This window comes from Daucus carota, chromosome 7, assembly GCF_001625215.2.
Source record: "Daucus carota subsp. sativus chromosome 7, DH1 v3.0, whole genome shotgun sequence".
NCBI classification, from domain to species: Eukaryota; Viridiplantae; Streptophyta; class Magnoliopsida; order Apiales; family Apiaceae; genus Daucus; species Daucus carota.
The window spans coordinates 19357515-19375435 of NC_030387.2; the positions used below are offsets into that span (position 1 = coordinate 19357515).

Here is a 17921-nt window from a genome sequence, read left to right on the forward strand (position 1 = left end):
AATAGTGAACCTCTATCCAGAAATTGTTACAATGAATTGGCAAACCTTGGATAACGTAATTGACCGCGGAGTATTTGTAATGAGACATCTAGAGTCATATATGGGGAACAAAGCAGCATGGAGTTGTGGACTGCGCTCTGAGTTGGTATGCACTAAAAACACTTTGGTTTTACTCTTGGACTTATCTGACTGTAAGCTTACATATATTTGTAATGAATTGCAGGATAATCAGAAGTATGTGTTGCAGAAGCTAAGGAGCATATATGCTCACCGAATTCTGATGTGGACCAAGAACAAGAAGAGGCATCTAGTCATGCAGAAAATGGTCAACTACACCAAAAGCAGGATGTTAGGAGTTTAGTCCTCCTTAGATATTCTGTAACCTATTCTAGACTCTCTAGTTCGTAGTGTCAATGGCGACTTAATATTGGTAGATCTTAAGTGATTGTTTGAATTGCTAATATTTTATTGCAAATAATGCAAGTAATTGGGATGGTTTATTTTGGTATTCATGAGGTTGTGATATTTCTTTTCACTTTAAGTGTTTGCCAGTATACTTCTCTTTTGGTTAATCAACTGTATGACATTTACATGTGTAATCATTGTCCACATGTACTAAATGACACAGAGGCATGTCTATCTATTTTAAGAAGGGATGTAACCATAGAAGTTCCGCAACTAAAAGAGCTAGTAATACAACAGATTAAAATGATGATTTGATAATATGGAATATGACACAAATCCATAGATTAATAACAAGCGGATAGTAAACTACGTATGTCAGAAGTACAGAGTTTGTGAAATATAAAGATACTCACAGCCTTCTCACTATTATCTCAGTAACTCCAAATACAAGTAAATTTATACTACTCAAATTCAACGAAGACTAATAAATAAACAAGTGCATGTCCTGCTGACAAAGTACTGACAAAGTACATAGAAAAACCCATAAGTTGTTTTAAGAAGTTCAAATAATTCTTAAACCATAACTAGTCTTACTAACAGTGAAGGTGTAACAAGTGAACATGATTAATTTCTAAAAACATGGACTACTTAAAAAGTATATAAGTAAAAGCTAAGAGGTGCAAGACATGTTTAACAAGAAATTGCAGGGGATGTTGTTATTAACACCTACTTAGCTGTAGACATAAAACTGAAAAGTTGTGGAAGCATGTGTACTGAATACATTCAATATACATTCTGTCCAACAATAAAATTAATATCTGACAGAGTCTAGTTAAATTACAAAGGAAATCACAAATGAAAAACATGACTAAAAATTAGCAGAAAGAATCTTGATATGTCTTCACTTCATCTTTTAGGGTGGGGCAAGTTCGCGCATTGTGACCCTCAGTTTTATTACAAACTCTGCATGTTCGTTGTCCCTTAGATTGAATTGAAATCTCACGACTACTCTTGATGCGCGAACCACAGCCTTTGTTCCGGCTGATATTGGGATTCCGAATGCCCTCCTCGTTAAGTGGTACCGGGCCAATAAATGAATCAACTCGGGTTTCCTGACCTCGAACGTCATCAGACTCAGCAACCTTCTGCAACTTTGAATCTATATCCCGTAAAAGTAACCTCACCATGTCTAATTTTTCCTCGTCTTCACTAACCAAATCCAGACAACTTTGGAATTCAAACCATGCTCTAGTACGCTTGAGTTTTGTCCGCTCGGTCTTGTCACAATTTGATGGAGTTTCAAGAGAGCCTATGGAGATATGATTTTTTTAATGCATCTTTTGTCCACCTAGCTTTAATATATTGACGTGGGATTGTATGAAGGCCACATTGTTGCAGTGCAGCAAATGCATGACAGCACAGATAACCATAGCGATTATAAAACTTACAACTACAGTCGACGTCATTAGTACTTTGGCTGACGGAAACCTAGCAAATACAATCATGAGAATACAACCTATGCAGATGTAAAAAGTGAATGTTAGTTCTAGAAGTATGTACCTGAAATAGTTTGCCTTTGAGAAGATCATCCTTGCACGTAAAAATGCGTGCCTCATCGTTTCGCGTCATCTCGGGAATGCTAGTATGAAAACACGCATTTCTTATTTCTTCCCTAACACGGTAGTAGAGCTATGTATACAACTGAGCAGCATCTTTTTCAATCTGTAATGGAGTCTCAAACCTAGGTGTTTTGCGTGAATTTTTTTCATCTTCTACTGTACGGATTCTTTGCTTGTCCATAGCACTCTCGAAGCTTGAATAGAACTCTACCAGGGTGTCTCCACGCTCATGAAAATGTTGGAAAAATGAATTAGAACTTTCAGACCTGGATGTGGTCCGTAGCAAGCCTGCCATTTCAATGTCTGAATAGTATGCGGGGATCCAAGTTCTGCGCCTCCTAAACATAGCAGCCAGCCAATTATTATCCTGTAATTTATATTCCGACATAACTGCACTCCATCCTTCCTCAAATTCGGTAGGTGTAGATTGGTCTGAGTAAATGACAGACTTCAATTTGGACATGAATACTTTGTTCGTAGCACGTTTAGGACCAATCTTAGATAAAAAGGAAATACACACTTGTGACCATAGAGAAAGTACTTGGGAAAATGGAGTAATCAAAAGAACTATAATTATTTTAGGTCCAAACCTTGGAAGGTAGTTTATTCATGATATGCCACATACATAATCTATGCTTTGTGCCAACCCAATTAAGCAGAACAGCCTTCTTGATTGCAGGGCATTGATCTTTAATCACACATGTCGGTGCGCGACCCATTGCATCTCTGAACGTATTAATCAACCATTTGAAATTCTTGTAATCCTCTTTCGCAATTAAAGAGGCTCCAAAAGTTACATTTTTCCAATGATTGTCGACCCCTGTGAATGGTACAAATACCATATTATATCTTGCAAAAACACCAAAAAAATCAGATTATACAAAGTAAGCGAGCCGTGCTGGAATAAAATAATTTAATGAAATGAGAAAGACATGTACGTTAAGCTGAATATGAACATTTAGTCACTTAGGTTGCGATTACATTAAGGCAAGTCTATTGAATAGGAAGGAATGAAACAAATTCAGAGATCAGTCGGCAAAAAAAAACCTTGCAAGGCAATACAATTCAAGTACTGCTTAGTACAAGGTGGATTCGCGAGTGCACAAATATTGTATATTTCATTACAACTTAATTTTGGGTTCAGGGTACCTCTGTTTTGTGGTCAGAACATGTCTGGAACACTGCCAGAGAATCTATGTACCCTATGAGAGCATACATGCACCACAAATTTATTCCTGTAAAAAATAAGCGATAAATTGTCAACTGTTGCTTCTCTTAGGACTGAGGAACCACTACTAGAAATAAGCTACTAGACATCGGCTAAAAACCGATGTCTGAAAAAAAAACAGGGCGATGTGTATGTCGCCGATGTAAAAGGTCCAAACTTTAGACATCGGTTTTAAACCGATGTCTTACATACTATTAGACATTATTTTTTAATAGAAAAACGATGTATTTCCTTTACTTTTTTACAGTTATTGCATAATTTCTTTTAAGAATTCTATATAGTTTGAGTAGTAGAACATGTTAAACACATCCCATGTAGGACTTATGAAGATAATGACATCGAATATTTATAAAAAATAATGTGAAATACGTTATTTACATCGTGTTTTTCAAAAAACTGATGTAAGAGAGGTTTATTACATCGGTTTCATTTCCTACACTGGTTTAATTGATTATAATTTACATCACCCTATTAAATTCGTATAAAAGAGGTGATGTAAAAGTAGTTTATTATATCGGTTTCATTTCGTGAACTGATGTAAATTGATTGTAATTTACATCGCCCTATTATTGATTAGTTAAAAATAAAATAAAGAAGAAAAAGACTTGAAAAAAATATAAGCATGAATGTGACTCAAGAATAGCATTCACAAAAAAGAATTTAAGTCTCCTTGACAAGCTTGTTGCAGATAAAAGATACTTTCAGAGCTTCAACGATGTTCCCCGCGGTAAGGGAGCAACTTGGCTAAATTGCGGACAAGTAGTTCAGAAGATAAAAGAGGTAAGTAATACAAAGTGCTCGCCAATCTAATACATTACATTATCTGCACGATTTGAAGACCACAGCACACACATCCTTGCCCATGTAGATATAGGTTTTTATGCTAAATTAATTACACAGAACACTAATATAATGTACACAGTTGGCGGCTTGCTCCTCAATAAGACGTACCTCAGCTTCTTCCCTGGCCTTTAACTCTTTTTCTCGATCTGCTTGCAGTGACGCAAGATATTCATCATCCTGCAAGCATAGCATTGAATAGAAGAAAATTATAATCCGGCTTAGATGCCTGATGACAAATGAATTTCAAAATTTGCTAAAATTCATAATGAAAGAGCAGGAAGATAAATACATACACTACACTTTCATAGTTGAATAATCAAGCTAGTGATAGGTAACAAAATCCAAATAATTAAAACTCAAGGATCTGATCACCAACCATTCAAATGAAGAAACAACGGCACAGTTCAATATGCAGCATAATTTGTCTGTATGTTTATGTTCACTTACCGTTTTATTGTACCACTCATGTGTCAGGTAAAGTTTGATACGGTGAACAATGAGCAGGGCGTAAACAATGACAAAAAGGTGATGTGAATACCAGAAGGCATTGAATCCAGTAAGCTTCTCGGTAAATTTACTCTGCCACGCCTCAACCATGGACTTGCTAGCGTAAATGCTATTGCCATCTGGTGACAAAAAGGTGATCTATTAACATAAGTTGACAGAAGAAACTTATGCAACAAAAACCATGACAATAAAGATAAGCGGCTACACTGAAAGAACTACTATTAACAGGGCCTGGGATTCCAAACTCATGTGTGTTAAATTCATTAGCAAAAGCTTCAATGTAAATTGAGCATGAATGTAAAAGATGGACATGTAAACCAACAAACCATAAACCACACTGGTTAAATGCTACATACCAACAGGAAGAGCAGGGGGAGGTCGTCCAAGTGCAGACAAATTCTAGTTTGCCCGTCTACCATCAATAATTGGACTTGGATCAGCACATGCTCTCTTAGCAGATTCTGGATCCTGGAAAGTCACCTAAACCCTCAATTCGATAAATATTAACATCTATAATAAGCACAAAACATCAAATTTATCAAGGTTGCTAAAACATGTTAATCTATATATGTCTCACCCCACGGTAATAGCGAGACTCCTAGTATAAACTACACTACATTAGTAGATCACTTTTGATCTTCACACTCAAGCAATAGCATAATATCCCTGGTAAAAATTATATATTATCCAAAATATCAATTCTCGCCTCTAAAACAGTTTTGTCTTAATTGCATCATTCTTAGAACAAAAGACACCTATCATAACATAATTCTGGTAGAATTACCATGTACACATTCAAGCGTAACCCTTTCCAAAACAAAGATAAATTAAGAATTATCCATTATCATAGAACTAGTTCATTTTTCTAACACCCAAACTGCAAAACTAACATCATACATATCGTATTTATACTGACCCACTTACAAGAACCCGTCAAACACAAACATTTATCAAAACTTAACAATATTCAACAAAAATTAAGATGTAAACTACATTTAAAGCAAAAAATACCCAACATTGGCAAGAACACAGAAATGTTGGAACACAAACACTAACATGCATTTATATAAAACTACTCACTTACAATCAATCCGCAAGAACACAAACCTCTTTGATTCAATCTGTTAAAAGAGCACAGAGCTATTAAAATTTGAAATACAAAACGAGAATCAACTAATTTCAAGAAGAGCGTGGTTAAATCTTACTAATTTAGGAGAAAATCGAGTGATTTATACTTCCACTGCACCAAGAACACGCATAAAAAGCACGAATCGAGCAAAAAAAATAACCTAGGGTTCTATAATTCGGAATCGGATTTGGGTGGTTGAGAATCGGGTGAGATAAGTTAGGGTTCTAATATTAGAGGTGTATTTGGGGATATGGTGGCAAAGAGAGATTGTAGATGGGGAGAGAGAGTGAGTGTCGAGAGTGAGAGAGGAGACCATCGAGAGAGAGATGTTGAAATTGGGGGATGAAAATAAGCTAAGGCGGGGATATATGTTTTGTTAAAAAGGGTTGAGAATATACGCCGCGTGTTTCTTTTGTTTTTTAAAATTTAGTTTAGATAACGGTCATTTTGATAACTGATGTCGTTAATGCTCTTTAACATCGCTTTTTAAATTTATGATGTAATAAAAGTCTTTAACATCGGTGGCTTTTACAACCGATGTTAAATGAGTGATATCTAATCTACTTTTTCTAGTAGTGAACAGTGCACATCTTATGAGAAATTGGTTTGGTGGTTTCTTGTAATATTATTCCACCCTTTTGTTTAGCAGAGGTCCCGTGCAGCGAGAGAGCAAGACAGTTTTCTTTGCTTTTGTTGTTTAATTGTTAGTGTAGAAATTTATGCAGTGAGCTGCCTAATAGGATTTTAAGTATTAGTGTACAAGGTGACATTAGTTGCGGCAACCCATTATTCTATTTGCTCAGCATAATCTAGCAGATATGCTAGGTGCCTAAAAAAACTTTAAAATATAAAAGCAAAACACACAACTAAGATAGAATAACAGAGGGAATATTGCTTGTATTTTTAATAGGCATTCATGTTAATATACAATATAAAGTAGCATGTTTGATTACAACTAGGCATGTCATGTATCTTAAACACACAAAAGAACACATTATTAAAAAATAACATTAAGTAAAAAAAAATAAGGCAAATAAATTACTTGTTTGTGCGGAACGTTGGATCAAATGAAACAATGTCACCGAAAATCTCATAATTAGCTTGACCAATTGCATCCGTCCAAAAAAGGCCAGTCAAGTGTCCTTCTCGATCCATCTTGTATTCATAAAAAAACTTATTACTAGATGCCTTCCTTCGCACTTTAAATTTGTCAAGTATCAAACTAGCATCATTTTCTCCAATCCCAAGTTTAATATCTCTTGAAAAATTTTTGAAGTCCGAAACCGTGGCACCAATGTTCTCATACGACCCAACCATCTCCTTGGCTATATTATACACTCGTGTTGCACCAATCTTTGCTCGAGAACAATCCATAATAAAATTTTGATGAATTTTGGATACACTACGGTTACATCTCAAAAACATATTTTCCGATCCAATTGCTAAGGGATGATTATGATCTTCCACAAAACCCATGACAACAAAACCCCTAAGACCAGTGGCTTTCAGTACAATGTGAGCTTGACATAGACATCTACGGGACGTAGTTCTTCTAATCTGAACACTATCTCCAGCCATATCATTTTTAGCTTTTGATTTGCTAGGAGTAGGAGAGCCACTACAAGCACATTGAATGACTTTGGACACCACATTGCCTCTTCTATTGGATTTTTGCCCGGACTTGCGAACATCAAATCCACCTTGACGCCCATATTCCCGATAAAATAGAAATGCATCTTCTATAGTTTGAAAGTGCTGATTTGTTCGTGGTTTATAAACATCATCACACGATGGAATCCAAACTTTAACACCATTAGGGGAGGTAACAACTTTGGGTGCAGGAACATTGGGGTATACACATTCACTGACATTGCCAATCTCCTCCTCGCTTTCCTCATCAGTCTCACGACTTTCATCATCAAAATCACTATATGAATGTTCAGATTCTGAACTCTCAATATGAGGGACATCTTGAGCACCTATATACAAAACACTTTCAAAATTACGTCCCAACCAAAACAAAAAAACACATACCCGGACATGGAAAACAACAAGACTAAAGCTTAAACAACGAATGAACAAAAAGTGATTCAAAATAACTGAATTGCATAAATAAGATTACTAATGGGGCAAAATACAAACACCTAGAGACATGTACTACACACATCGAGATATAGTATGAACATCTCCAGAAACTGACTCAATGAAACTGACGCAGTAAAAGGCGATGCACAACTTACTTGAATCTTCATTTTGATTAGACATTAGAGAATGGGGAGAAAGAAACAGTGTCCTGCACACGGAGGCTATTATCGACGATAGGTAAAAAAGCGTGAGAGTGTGAAGAGGACATAAGAGATGATACGAATGTTGCAGGACATATTTGAAATCTGAACTCCTAAAAAAACTCATATTGTTGTAACTGCCGCAAGTTTCACGTTGCAGGCTCCAGCAGCAACACCCTGAACCGCGCATTAGTGTATGAAATAAAAAAATAAAATTTTTAAAACAAAACAGCTATTAACACCATCCGTTAGATCAATTCAAAATGGATGGCCTGGATTTGGACTCCAAGACTCCAAAAAAATATAGGCCTCCAAATAACTTTTGTCTATATTATATACATATATATTTATTTAAATATATATACATATAAATATACATATACATATGTTTACAAACATATATACATATATATTATATATATTATATTTAATAAAATATACATATATACATACATATAAATATATTTGTACATATACAAATATATAAGTGCACACATATATAAAATGTCACTTCCCCATATGGATCTCTGTGAAAGCTTGATGTATGTCAGTGAGCAGTAGGCTTTGGCATATCTTGTAGAGGCAGGACATTTGGCTTGGCTTGGCTTTGGAACAAATGACTTGATAACTTGATCAATTTCTTCGATTGATAAATACTCTGCATAACTCCGTACATGTTGACGATTAGTGCACTGGTCTAGTTCACAAGCGACTAACACTGAAGTCGAACATTGTAGCGTCTTTGTCAGCAAACATTGATCAGTCGATTCCGGGTTAGTTTATGCTTCAGTTTGTTGATTATAAATAACCAACCAAGATATATAGAAATATCTTGCTTCAGGGGTTGAACTGAAATCTTCCGAGTACTTGAACAACATCTTCATTGCTTCCACAATCTTGAATACTTCAATCTTTATTCTTCACTGAGGCATGACCATGTTAATGAACTTCTTCCAGTGAACTTATTCCTTCAAGACTGTAGATGTCTTTGTATCTTCCGATTCCGGTGCAGGCGTAGTGTTATTTACTTGTCCTGTTCTATTGCTGAGTTATCATCCCTATGTAACAGATAGGGTTGTCTTTACATTTAGACTTACAAATCCAGTTCCTGGTGCCCAAGAGACATGAATCATTACTTATGCAGTTACTGTATCTTGTCGTATATATGTTTCACGGTTTCTCTAATTCCAATTTTATGGATGCTTTAATGAATATTCAAGTTGCAGATTGATTTTTTATCCAATGTGATTTCACCTCACCACCAGATACTGATTTAATCATTCTCACTCTATCTGCTGTTTTTGATTGTATATATGATAGTATGTTTTGTTCTTCCCCAGTGGGCTTTAGTTCCAGGTCAAGATATCAAATCTTACAGAATTTTCAAGGTTTTAGCCATTTCTGTAAATAAAATTATAGAGCCCCCTTACCCCATATGTAAATATATCAAAAATAATACCGGCTCATGTAGTCTTGCTAGCTGGTATCCCCACACTGAAATTTCCAAAAAAAAACATATAGACAAACAAAGTTACAAGTAACAGTAGAGAGCAATTGAATCCTTACAGGATCTTCGACAAAGAACTGCAAAAGAATCCCTGTAAACCTAAAATATTTGAATGAAATGCATGTATTTTTTTATATTTTTTTTATAACTTATGAAATTAATTTGTAACTTCTGAAAGTATTCAAACATCTAACAGAAGGCGGCTTACAAAGAAGCAAACAGTATTGTCCAATTTCTTAACCTAAACAAGGGAAGAACCTAGTACATGCTTTATTCAATCCTCATAAACAAAAAAATCAAAAATAAAAATCAAATCAAATCACTCTGTTGGGAAGCATCTTAAATTTTTCCTCCCTCGAAACCACTTGCCTAAGGAGTATTAAAGTTATTCCCCTGTAGTTTTAGCACTGTACCTCAGCAGGCCAAAGCCAAACTTTAGTCATATGCTGTAACACCCTAGTCCCACATCGGGAAGTGTGAGGACTTTAGTTCAGTTTATAAGCATAAGTACTACTACCAATTGTACCAACAAATCATGATCTTTTGGGGGCCTGTGGTGGGCTTGTGGATTACCCAAGTTGCTGCAGTTGGACCAATTTATTTGGGCTTATTTTCGGATTCGGATTTCGGGACTTGACCCGATTTTCGAAAAAGACTCGGGATTTGAACCGGGTTGTTTCATATGGTATTCAGAGCCTAGGTTAGCTACTTGTAGACTGCCATTTAGGCGTAACCTGTGAGTTGAGGCTTTAAAATATTAATATATCTTTGTGACTTCTGTAGATGGCTGATGAGTACGTTGAGGTTGAGATGTCTGACGTTGAGGATCCCACTGATAGTTCACCACCACCATCAGACTATGACCCTAGCTCTGACAGTGATGGTTCGATTAATAACTTTGACCTTGAATCCGATAATGATAGTGATGGACCAATCGAAGATAATCCAGGAGAGATTGTTAATAGGTCCGCTAAGAAGTCTGAGCTCGAGATAGAAGTTAGAAAGTCTTCGAGCCGAGTTAGAAGAGGCAAACCTGAAGCTGGATGCAGCTGAGCACCGACTAGTAAGGTTGAGAGAGCACTTGCTTGAGGGCTGTGACAGATTTTACGGTTCCTCATTAAGGGGTAGATGTGTGAACAAAAGAGCCAAAAAGTACATTAAGAGTTTTGCGAAAGAAACACGAGTTGAGGTCTTGTGAAGTGTTGCACTTGTAGGGGATGCTTTAAGAGGAGGTGCTCATTATGATTACCCTCCCTCTGCGAGTGCTTCCCCTTCAGACAACTATTCATCGGACTAGGATTTTGGTGGAGAGTTTTCCTTTAGTAGACATTATGTTTAGGACGCAATGCATTTCTTTTGGATGTAGTTTTTATTATTATTGATTAGGAGAAAAAAAAATTGTATTGTTTTCAATCTGATTATGAATAAAATGGTTATCAATTTATATTTTGGCTTATATATTTCTTTTGCTTTACATTTCGTACTAGGAATGAGTTTTATGTAAATTATGTAGGAATCATGCACCGCCAACGAAGAAATAACAACAGAAACAATAGTGGGAGCGATGGAAACAATAACGAGAACAATAATAATGAAGGTGGAAATATGTTGAACCAGCTCGCGCAAACCTTGGCAACACTCGTTGGGAATCAACAACCAGCTCAACGAAGTATTGTGTCAGAATATAAGCGTTTGAACCCCCCAACATTTGATGGTGCAACTGACCCTGCTATTGTGTAAAAATGGATCCAAGAGATGGAAATGGCATTTGAATTGATGGGAAGTAATGATGGGCAAAAGGTTACTTTAGCTGTGTATCAATTATAGGGCAGTGCATATGATTGGTGGTTGATGGAGCAAAGGAGAAATGAGGAAAATGCTGATCCGATGACATGGGATAGATTCAAGACGGCATTGACAGATAAATACTTTCCAAGAACTATTCGTGTGCAAAAAGAGAGGGATTTCATTAGGCTTGAGTAGGGAGATAGGACGGTAGTAGAGTATGAAGCAGAGTTTGCGAGGCTCTCCAAATATGCTCCTACCTTAGTTGCAGACGAGATCAGTCGGGCTAGAAGATTGGAGGAAGGACTTAGGGAAAATATTAGGCATGCTGTTGCAAATTTTGAGTTAACAACTCTTTGCACGATAGGGTCTCTGGAGAGATGAGCTTCCATTTGTCCTTTCCACCAATTGTAATTGTCCGAACCGGTGAGGAGAGAAGCTCTAAAGTCTGATTTTCCCTGAAATTGGTCAGCCATAGGATCTATATTTTCCTGTTACGGAAATGTAGTAAACGCAGCTCTGATACCAAATGAAATAACACCTAGAGGGGGGGTGAATAGGTGTAATTAGCTACCAATGTCAGTTTTAAACTTTTACCGGATATTTCAGCTTACTGTTTTGCAATTATAGCAGGTTGTTATGAGAGCAGATATCAAAATAGTAAAGAACAGAAAAATAAATCAGACACAAGCGATTTTAGCCAGGTTCGACCCCTATATCTAATGGTCTACGTCCTGGTCCCTTACCAACTCGGTAAGAGAATATATTATTATTGAAAATCAAACAATTACAGAATAATAATATATCTTCCCTTTACCCAGTCACTGAAACAGCTTGCTGTTATCCCCTTAACCTTGAGCAACTTGCAACTAGCTTCCTACTGACTTCTCCAAGCAACTCGTTCCTTGAACCTCTGAATTCGTGAGCTTCCTCTCCTTGAATTCCTTCGTTCCTGAACCCTTTGCACTTGAGAATCAATGTAACTAATTACCTAGCTCTTCCCGTTCTAATCCACTAAGAACCCTTGCTAGTTTCAGTGACTAATCACAATAATCAATTACAAGAAGAATGATTACAACTCAAAAGTATTCTCTAAATAATATATAATAGTAGTGAACAATTCAAGCTCGAAGTCTAGAGAAAGATTCATGTTTTTCAAAGTGAGTTGATTGCTTTTCTGAAAAACACATGAGCCATATATATATTGAAATAATATAACGGCTATAGATCTGAATTTCTCCATCAACGTTCTTGTGAACGTTGTTCTGAACGTTGGAGAGAAATCAGATGCAAAACTATAGGAGTTTAGGGTTTGAAAAACGATTACAAATCAGCTCCTATAATTTAGGGATAAGATAGAAGTTGTTAAGAGAAAAGATTTTGAATTCTTCTCAACTTCTTCCCATATTTAGAAAATGTTTAATTGATTTTAAATGAGCTTAAAACGTTCACTAAAATTATATACTAAACAGAGAATTTACAATATATAAGTACTAACCCTTGTATAAATCTTGAGTGGAAAAACTGGGCAGAACACTGCTTCTGTCCAGACCCTGTTCAGCTTGCTGTTATCACATAACAGCTCACTGTTTCAACTCCTGCAAAACTGAATTAGCAGAAACAAAATGGCAGGCTAAAGCAAGCAATATCAAAAGAGTAGGCTATTGTAATAAAGCAGCTGGCTGAAGTGTGATCATCAAAACTTGTGATTTACAATCTCCCCCTTTTTGATGATTACACTTATTTCAGGAGATTCTCCCCCTGAATTTTATAATACCTGAACTCCCCCTGAATTTTATAATTCCTGCAATCTTGTTAGTCCAACAACAAAAATACATTTCACTAAATAACATTTACTTACTCCTGAAATATTCTCCCCCTTAATCAGCATAAAAGGTAAGCTACATACCGGTAGCAGCTTGCTATTTTAAACAGTGCACATGCCCAATTCTCTTCGAATGATTAGAAATCTTTCTTCGGGAAGAGGCTTGGTGAATATATCCGCAAGTTGATATTCTGTAGGGACATAAACAAGGTTAATTAGCCACATTGTCTCGCAAGAAATGATGTCGAACGTCGATATGGTTTGTGCGAGAGTGAAGAACCGGATTTTCTGAGATATTTATTGTGCTAGTCTTGTCACAATAAATTGGAACTTTTTCACATTTGATTCCAAAATTCTTGATAGTTTGCATCATCCATAGAATTTGAGAACAACAGCTCCCTGCAGCTAGATATTCGCCTTCGGTTGTAGAGAGAGCCACAGATGTTTGCTTCTTGCTTTGCCAACATACCAAGCTAGAACCAAGAAAGTTGCAAACACCACTTGTACTTTTTCTATCTGTTTGTGATCCTACATAGGCTGCATCACTATACCCAACAAGATCAAATGTATTCGAAATAGGATAGAATAAGCCAAGATTAATAGTACCACTTAAGTAACGAAAAATCCTTTTAATGGCATTTAAGTGGGACTCCTTAGGATTAGCTTGAAAGCGTGCACAAACACAAACACTATACATGATATCAGGTTTACAGGCTTTGAGATATAGCAAAGATCCAATCATACCTCGAAATCGTGTTATATCAACACTTTTACCTGATTCATCTGAAAACAGCTTGCTGTTTTGAGGCATTGGAGTTGATTTTGGCTTGACACTTTCAAATCCAAATCTTTTCAGCAACTCTTTCACATATTTTGTTTGGTGAACATAGATACCATCAGGAGTTTGCTTGATTTGAAGACCCAAGAAATAGTTGAGCTCACCCATCATGCTCATGTCAAATTCACTATGCATACACTTAGAAAACCACTCACAAAGTTCATCATTAGTAGATCCAAAGATAATATCATCAACATAAATTTGAACTACTAAGATTTCATCATTAAGAGATTTTGTAAATAGAGTAGTATCAATTTTACCTCATACAAAACCATTTTTAATCAAGAACTTACTGAATCTTTTGTACCATGATCAAGGAGCTTGTTTCAATCCATAAAGAGCTTTCTTCAACTTGTAGACGTAGTCTGGATATTGTTCATGTTCAAACCCAGGAGGCTGTTTTACATAAACTTCCTCTTCCAGCAGGCCGTTGAGGAAAGCGCTTTTGACATTCATTTGAAACAGCTTGATCTTTTTGTAGCATGCATAAGCCAAGAGCATTCTGATTGATTCCAAGCGAGCAACCGGAGCATATGTTTGATTATAGTCGATGCCTTCTTGCTGGTTATATCCTTGAGCCACAAGCCTTGCCTTGTTGCGAGTAACTGAAAGGCATATGTTCAACCTATTTGTATTTAAAGAGGTACAACTCAACTCAGATAAGAAAGCTCAGTAAATAGCAAGTCAACGGAATCCGTACGAAGAACGTCAAATGATTTATGGGAATTATATGTCAGATAAATTCCAGGATGCTGCTGCACACCACTGAAAGAAGTTCATTAATATGTTCAAGCCTCAGTGCACAAATAATCTTTTGTGGCACGTCCAGGAGTTCAGAAGATATAAAGTTTCTATACTTTATTTTATCAGAAGATTCCATTTAATGAAGAAGTACTTACAAGACGAAGACTCGACGAACAAATCAAATTCTTAAATGTTTATTTGACAAAGAATATTTGATTTAACTAGATACAGATGAACCAGACAGTACATCTGTGTATCAGTTATTCAAATTGAATATTTGAAGTCAAGCAGAGTTGGTGGTTCGTTCGTTCGACTGATCAAGACGGAGTTATTAATGTTTAAAGAAGACGGGAAGCTATTCTACTGAAGAAGGGGTGATTTAATATTTAATAGATTATTATTTCACTTCTCAAATAATTAAATTAATTATGTAATTTATTTGTTAAATTAATTCACTTTCGAATTAATTTAATTTATGAATTTATATGATTAAATTAATTAAGTGGATAATTTTCTATTTAAATATAATCTACAAATTACATTTCAATCACCTACACTTTGGCATCAAGACAATCTGTTTTGTCTTATTAAAATTCGGCAAGACAATCTCAATAGAATTGTCTTACCGAAATGTTCCTGAATCAACTGCCAAGACAACCAGTCATTGTCTTACCGAAGAAATCAGGTGGCGTGCAAGACATTTGTTGATTGTCTTACCGAATGATGATCAGCAAGACAATCCGTGATTGTCTGACCGAATGGTAATTGTCTGATCGAAGTTGCATTGCCTGCAAGACAATAGATTGTCTGACCGAGGGAATGCCTGCAAGACAATTCCTGAGTCTTTCAAGACAATCTTTGATTGTCTGACCGAAGGTGCACTGCCAAGACAATTGGATTGTCTGGCCGAGAGAACAACACTGCCAAGACAATATAATTGTCTGACCGAGCTCTAAATTGTCTTGCTAGCTCTAAAATTGTCTTTCTGCTGTGTCTTGTGCTTGCAAGGCAATCTAAAATTGTCTTGCCCCTTCCACTTTGTCTTTGCTACTTACATTTGTCTTGTCTTTCAATTGTCTTACAAGTACAAATGCTTTGCCTATAAATATGGCATTGCATCCTTCATTTTTAGTGTTCATTCACTTTGTAATCAAAGCATTTGTAAAGCTTTCAAGTTGTTCGTAACTTGCTTGATCGTTATATCCACAGTTTTCTGTGCTTTGATAACCCGGTTGTTTTAATCACTAAATCTAGAATATACCCTGTCGAATTTATTCTACGAACTTTAGTGGACATTAAAACTGAACCATTTTAATTATATATAACGACTTCAAACATTGTTATATTAATTAATTATAATCTGATTAACAAATCATATTCAATCAGATTCACTTCCGCGACGATTTGGTACTGATTGTATTCAACCCCCCCTTCTACAATCATATCTGGACCTAACAATTGGCATTAGAGCGGTTGATACCATTTTTCCGTATCAGATTCTATACACACTCTGTAACGTCCAAATATTTTTTATTCGAATTAATTTTATTCCAAAAATTAATTTTGATTAAAAATATTTTTCTTTCAAAAATCTAAATCTCTCCAAACACTATTCATTTCAAATCCTTAAACATGAGTACACAAAAGATCAGTAGCATCAAAATCCCACCGTTCAGCCAGGAACACTTTGGCCTATGGAAGAGGCACATGTTCCTATTCCTCCGCACTGCGAACAGAAAATACATCGGGATTTTGGACAAAGGTGTTACTACTCCGATGAAGGTCATATTAGCACACGAAGAGGATGGTGTGTTGATACCTCATCAGGTCATTCCGAAAGAACTTTCTGAGTACACAGATGAAGAGAGTGAACAGATGAACTTAGATGATGCTCTTCAACTAATCTTGGTTGAATCTCTAAATCCAGTGATGTACAATGCTGTTGTAAATTGTACGAACGCCAAGCAAATCTGGGATACATTAGAGATTATCAATGAAGGCTCAGAGGAAGTTAGGGAAAACAAGAAAGAGATACTGATGGCTCAGTATGAACAGTTTGGTTCCCATCCTGGTGAAGGGATTTCAGAAGTATTTATCAGACTTAATAATTTGATAAATAATTTAAATCTGAATGGGAAATTCTACGACAAGAAAGAGGTCAACATGAAGTTTCTCTTAACCCTTCCTGAACATCTGGAACACAGAATCACTGCCATCAGGGAAAGCAGAGACCTGAATGAGATTTCTCTGGAAAGACTCTACGGAGTTTTGAAAACTTATGAACTGGAGCAAGTTCAGAGTAAACAGAGATATGGCTGGGGTAAAACACAGAACCATTCGAGAGCTCTAGTTGTTGAGTCACCTGTACTGGAAGAAAAGAAGAAGGATGTTGTTGTTCCTTCTGAGACTACTCAGGAATTTGTTGTACCTGAGATGGGTCAGACTGCTTCTACCAGTGGTGACGAAGAGTTCTATACAATGGAAGAGCTTGAACAGTTAGAAGATCAATCTCTATCACTGTTTGCCAAGAAGTTTGGAAACATGAGATTCCGGAAGAACCCTTCCTATAAATACAAACCTACTGTTAGTAAGTTTCAGAAGGGAGGCTATTCATCTTCTACAAGCAAAGGAGGATATAAGACTGGGATGGTGGACAGAAGCAAGTTCAAATGCTTCAATTGTGGTGAACCTGGACACTTTGCAACTGAATGCAAACAGCCCAAGGTTCAAGGAAAAAGAAAAGATTCGTATGATGAGCTGAAGCAGAAGTATGATGCACTGGTTAGAAAGCATCATGGTACTTCTGGAAGTCAAAGTTTCAAAAGCAAATCTTATCTGGCAGAAGGCAAAAGCTGGGATGATACAGATAGTGATGAAGAGGAGCAGCTAGGGAATGTTGCTTTCATGGCTACTACTGGATCATCTTCACCTCCTCCTGCTGGAAGCTTTCAGGTAGATCCTACATGCCCTAAACTGTTTATGCAATTAGGACTTGAAAGAGATGATGCTATTAAAAGGATGAAAGCTGCTAATCTTAAAATTGATACTTTAGTCTTAGAAATTCATGCTTTTAAAATGAATGAGATGAAAGTATTAAAACCTAAAATAGAACAATTGACTATGGACTTAGGATTACAATGTGCTAAAGTCAAAGTTCTAGAGAAAGGTGAGATTGCCTTAAGACTTCAGCTAGACGAAGAGAAAGT

The 17921-nt window shown here is 36.3% G+C and overlaps 3 protein-coding genes across 3 annotated transcripts; all 3 read right to left on the minus strand.

The window, feature by feature from the left end:
- Positions 1–1280: 1280 nt before the first annotated feature.
- On the minus strand, positions 1281–2034 carry LOC108203299 (uncharacterized). The gene is made up of 3 exons (XM_017372120.1): positions 1966–2034; positions 1833–1893; positions 1281–1714 (listed from the first exon to the last, which is right to left on the minus strand). Exons 1-3 carry the CDS (start codon positions 2032–2034, stop codon positions 1281–1283), a joined length of 564 nt encoding a protein of 187 aa, XP_017227609.1.
- Positions 2035–2094: 60 nt separating this feature from the next.
- LOC135147922 (protein FAR1-RELATED SEQUENCE 5-like) lies at positions 2095–4287 on the minus strand. The gene is made up of 3 exons (XM_064081976.1): positions 4149–4287; positions 2615–2844; positions 2095–2520 (listed from the first exon to the last, which is right to left on the minus strand). The coding sequence occupies exons 1-3, from the start codon at positions 4285–4287 to the stop codon at positions 2095–2097; spliced, it is 795 nt and encodes a 264-aa protein (XP_063938046.1).
- A 2482-nt stretch (positions 4288–6769) lies between these two features.
- Positions 6770–7996, minus strand: LOC135147923 (protein FAR1-RELATED SEQUENCE 5-like). Its single transcript, XM_064081977.1, has 2 exons — positions 7972–7996; positions 6770–7710 (listed from the first exon to the last, which is right to left on the minus strand). The coding sequence occupies exons 1-2, from the start codon at positions 7994–7996 to the stop codon at positions 6770–6772; spliced, it is 966 nt and encodes a 321-aa protein (XP_063938047.1).
- Between the last annotated feature and the right edge of the window lie 9925 nt (positions 7997–17921).

Excerpts from the sequence above, each read along its gene's own strand:
- LOC108203299 (XM_017372120.1), bottom strand. The coding sequence starts at position 2,034 with ATGACGCGAAACGATGAGGCACGCATTTTTACGTGCAAGGATGATCTT. Across the intron at positions 1,894-1,965 it reads TCAAAGGCAAACTATTTCAG|GTTTCCGTCAGCCAAAGTAC; the intron begins GTACATACTTCT and ends TGTATTTGCTAG. Across the intron at positions 1,715-1,832 it reads TAAGTTTTATAATCGCTATG|GCTCTCTTGAAACTCCATCA; the intron begins GTTATCTGTGCT and ends ATATCTCCATAG.
- LOC135147922 (XM_064081976.1), bottom strand. The coding sequence starts at position 4,287 with ATGCTATGCTTGCAGGATGATGAATATCTTGCGTCACTGCAAGCAGAT. Across the intron at positions 2,845-4,148 it reads ACATTATATTAGTGTTCTGT|GGGTCGACAATCATTGGAAA; the intron begins GTAATTAATTTA and ends TACCATTCACAG. Across the intron at positions 2,521-2,614 it reads TGAATAAACTACCTTCCAAG|ATTGGTCCTAAACGTGCTAC; the intron begins GTTTGGACCTAA and ends TTTTTATCTAAG.
- LOC135147923 (XM_064081977.1), bottom strand. The coding sequence starts at position 7,996 with ATGTCTAATCAAAATGAAGATTCAA. Across the intron at positions 7,711-7,971 it reads TAATCAAAATGAAGATTCAA|GTGCTCAAGATGTCCCTCAT; the intron begins GTAAGTTGTGCA and ends TTTTGTATATAG.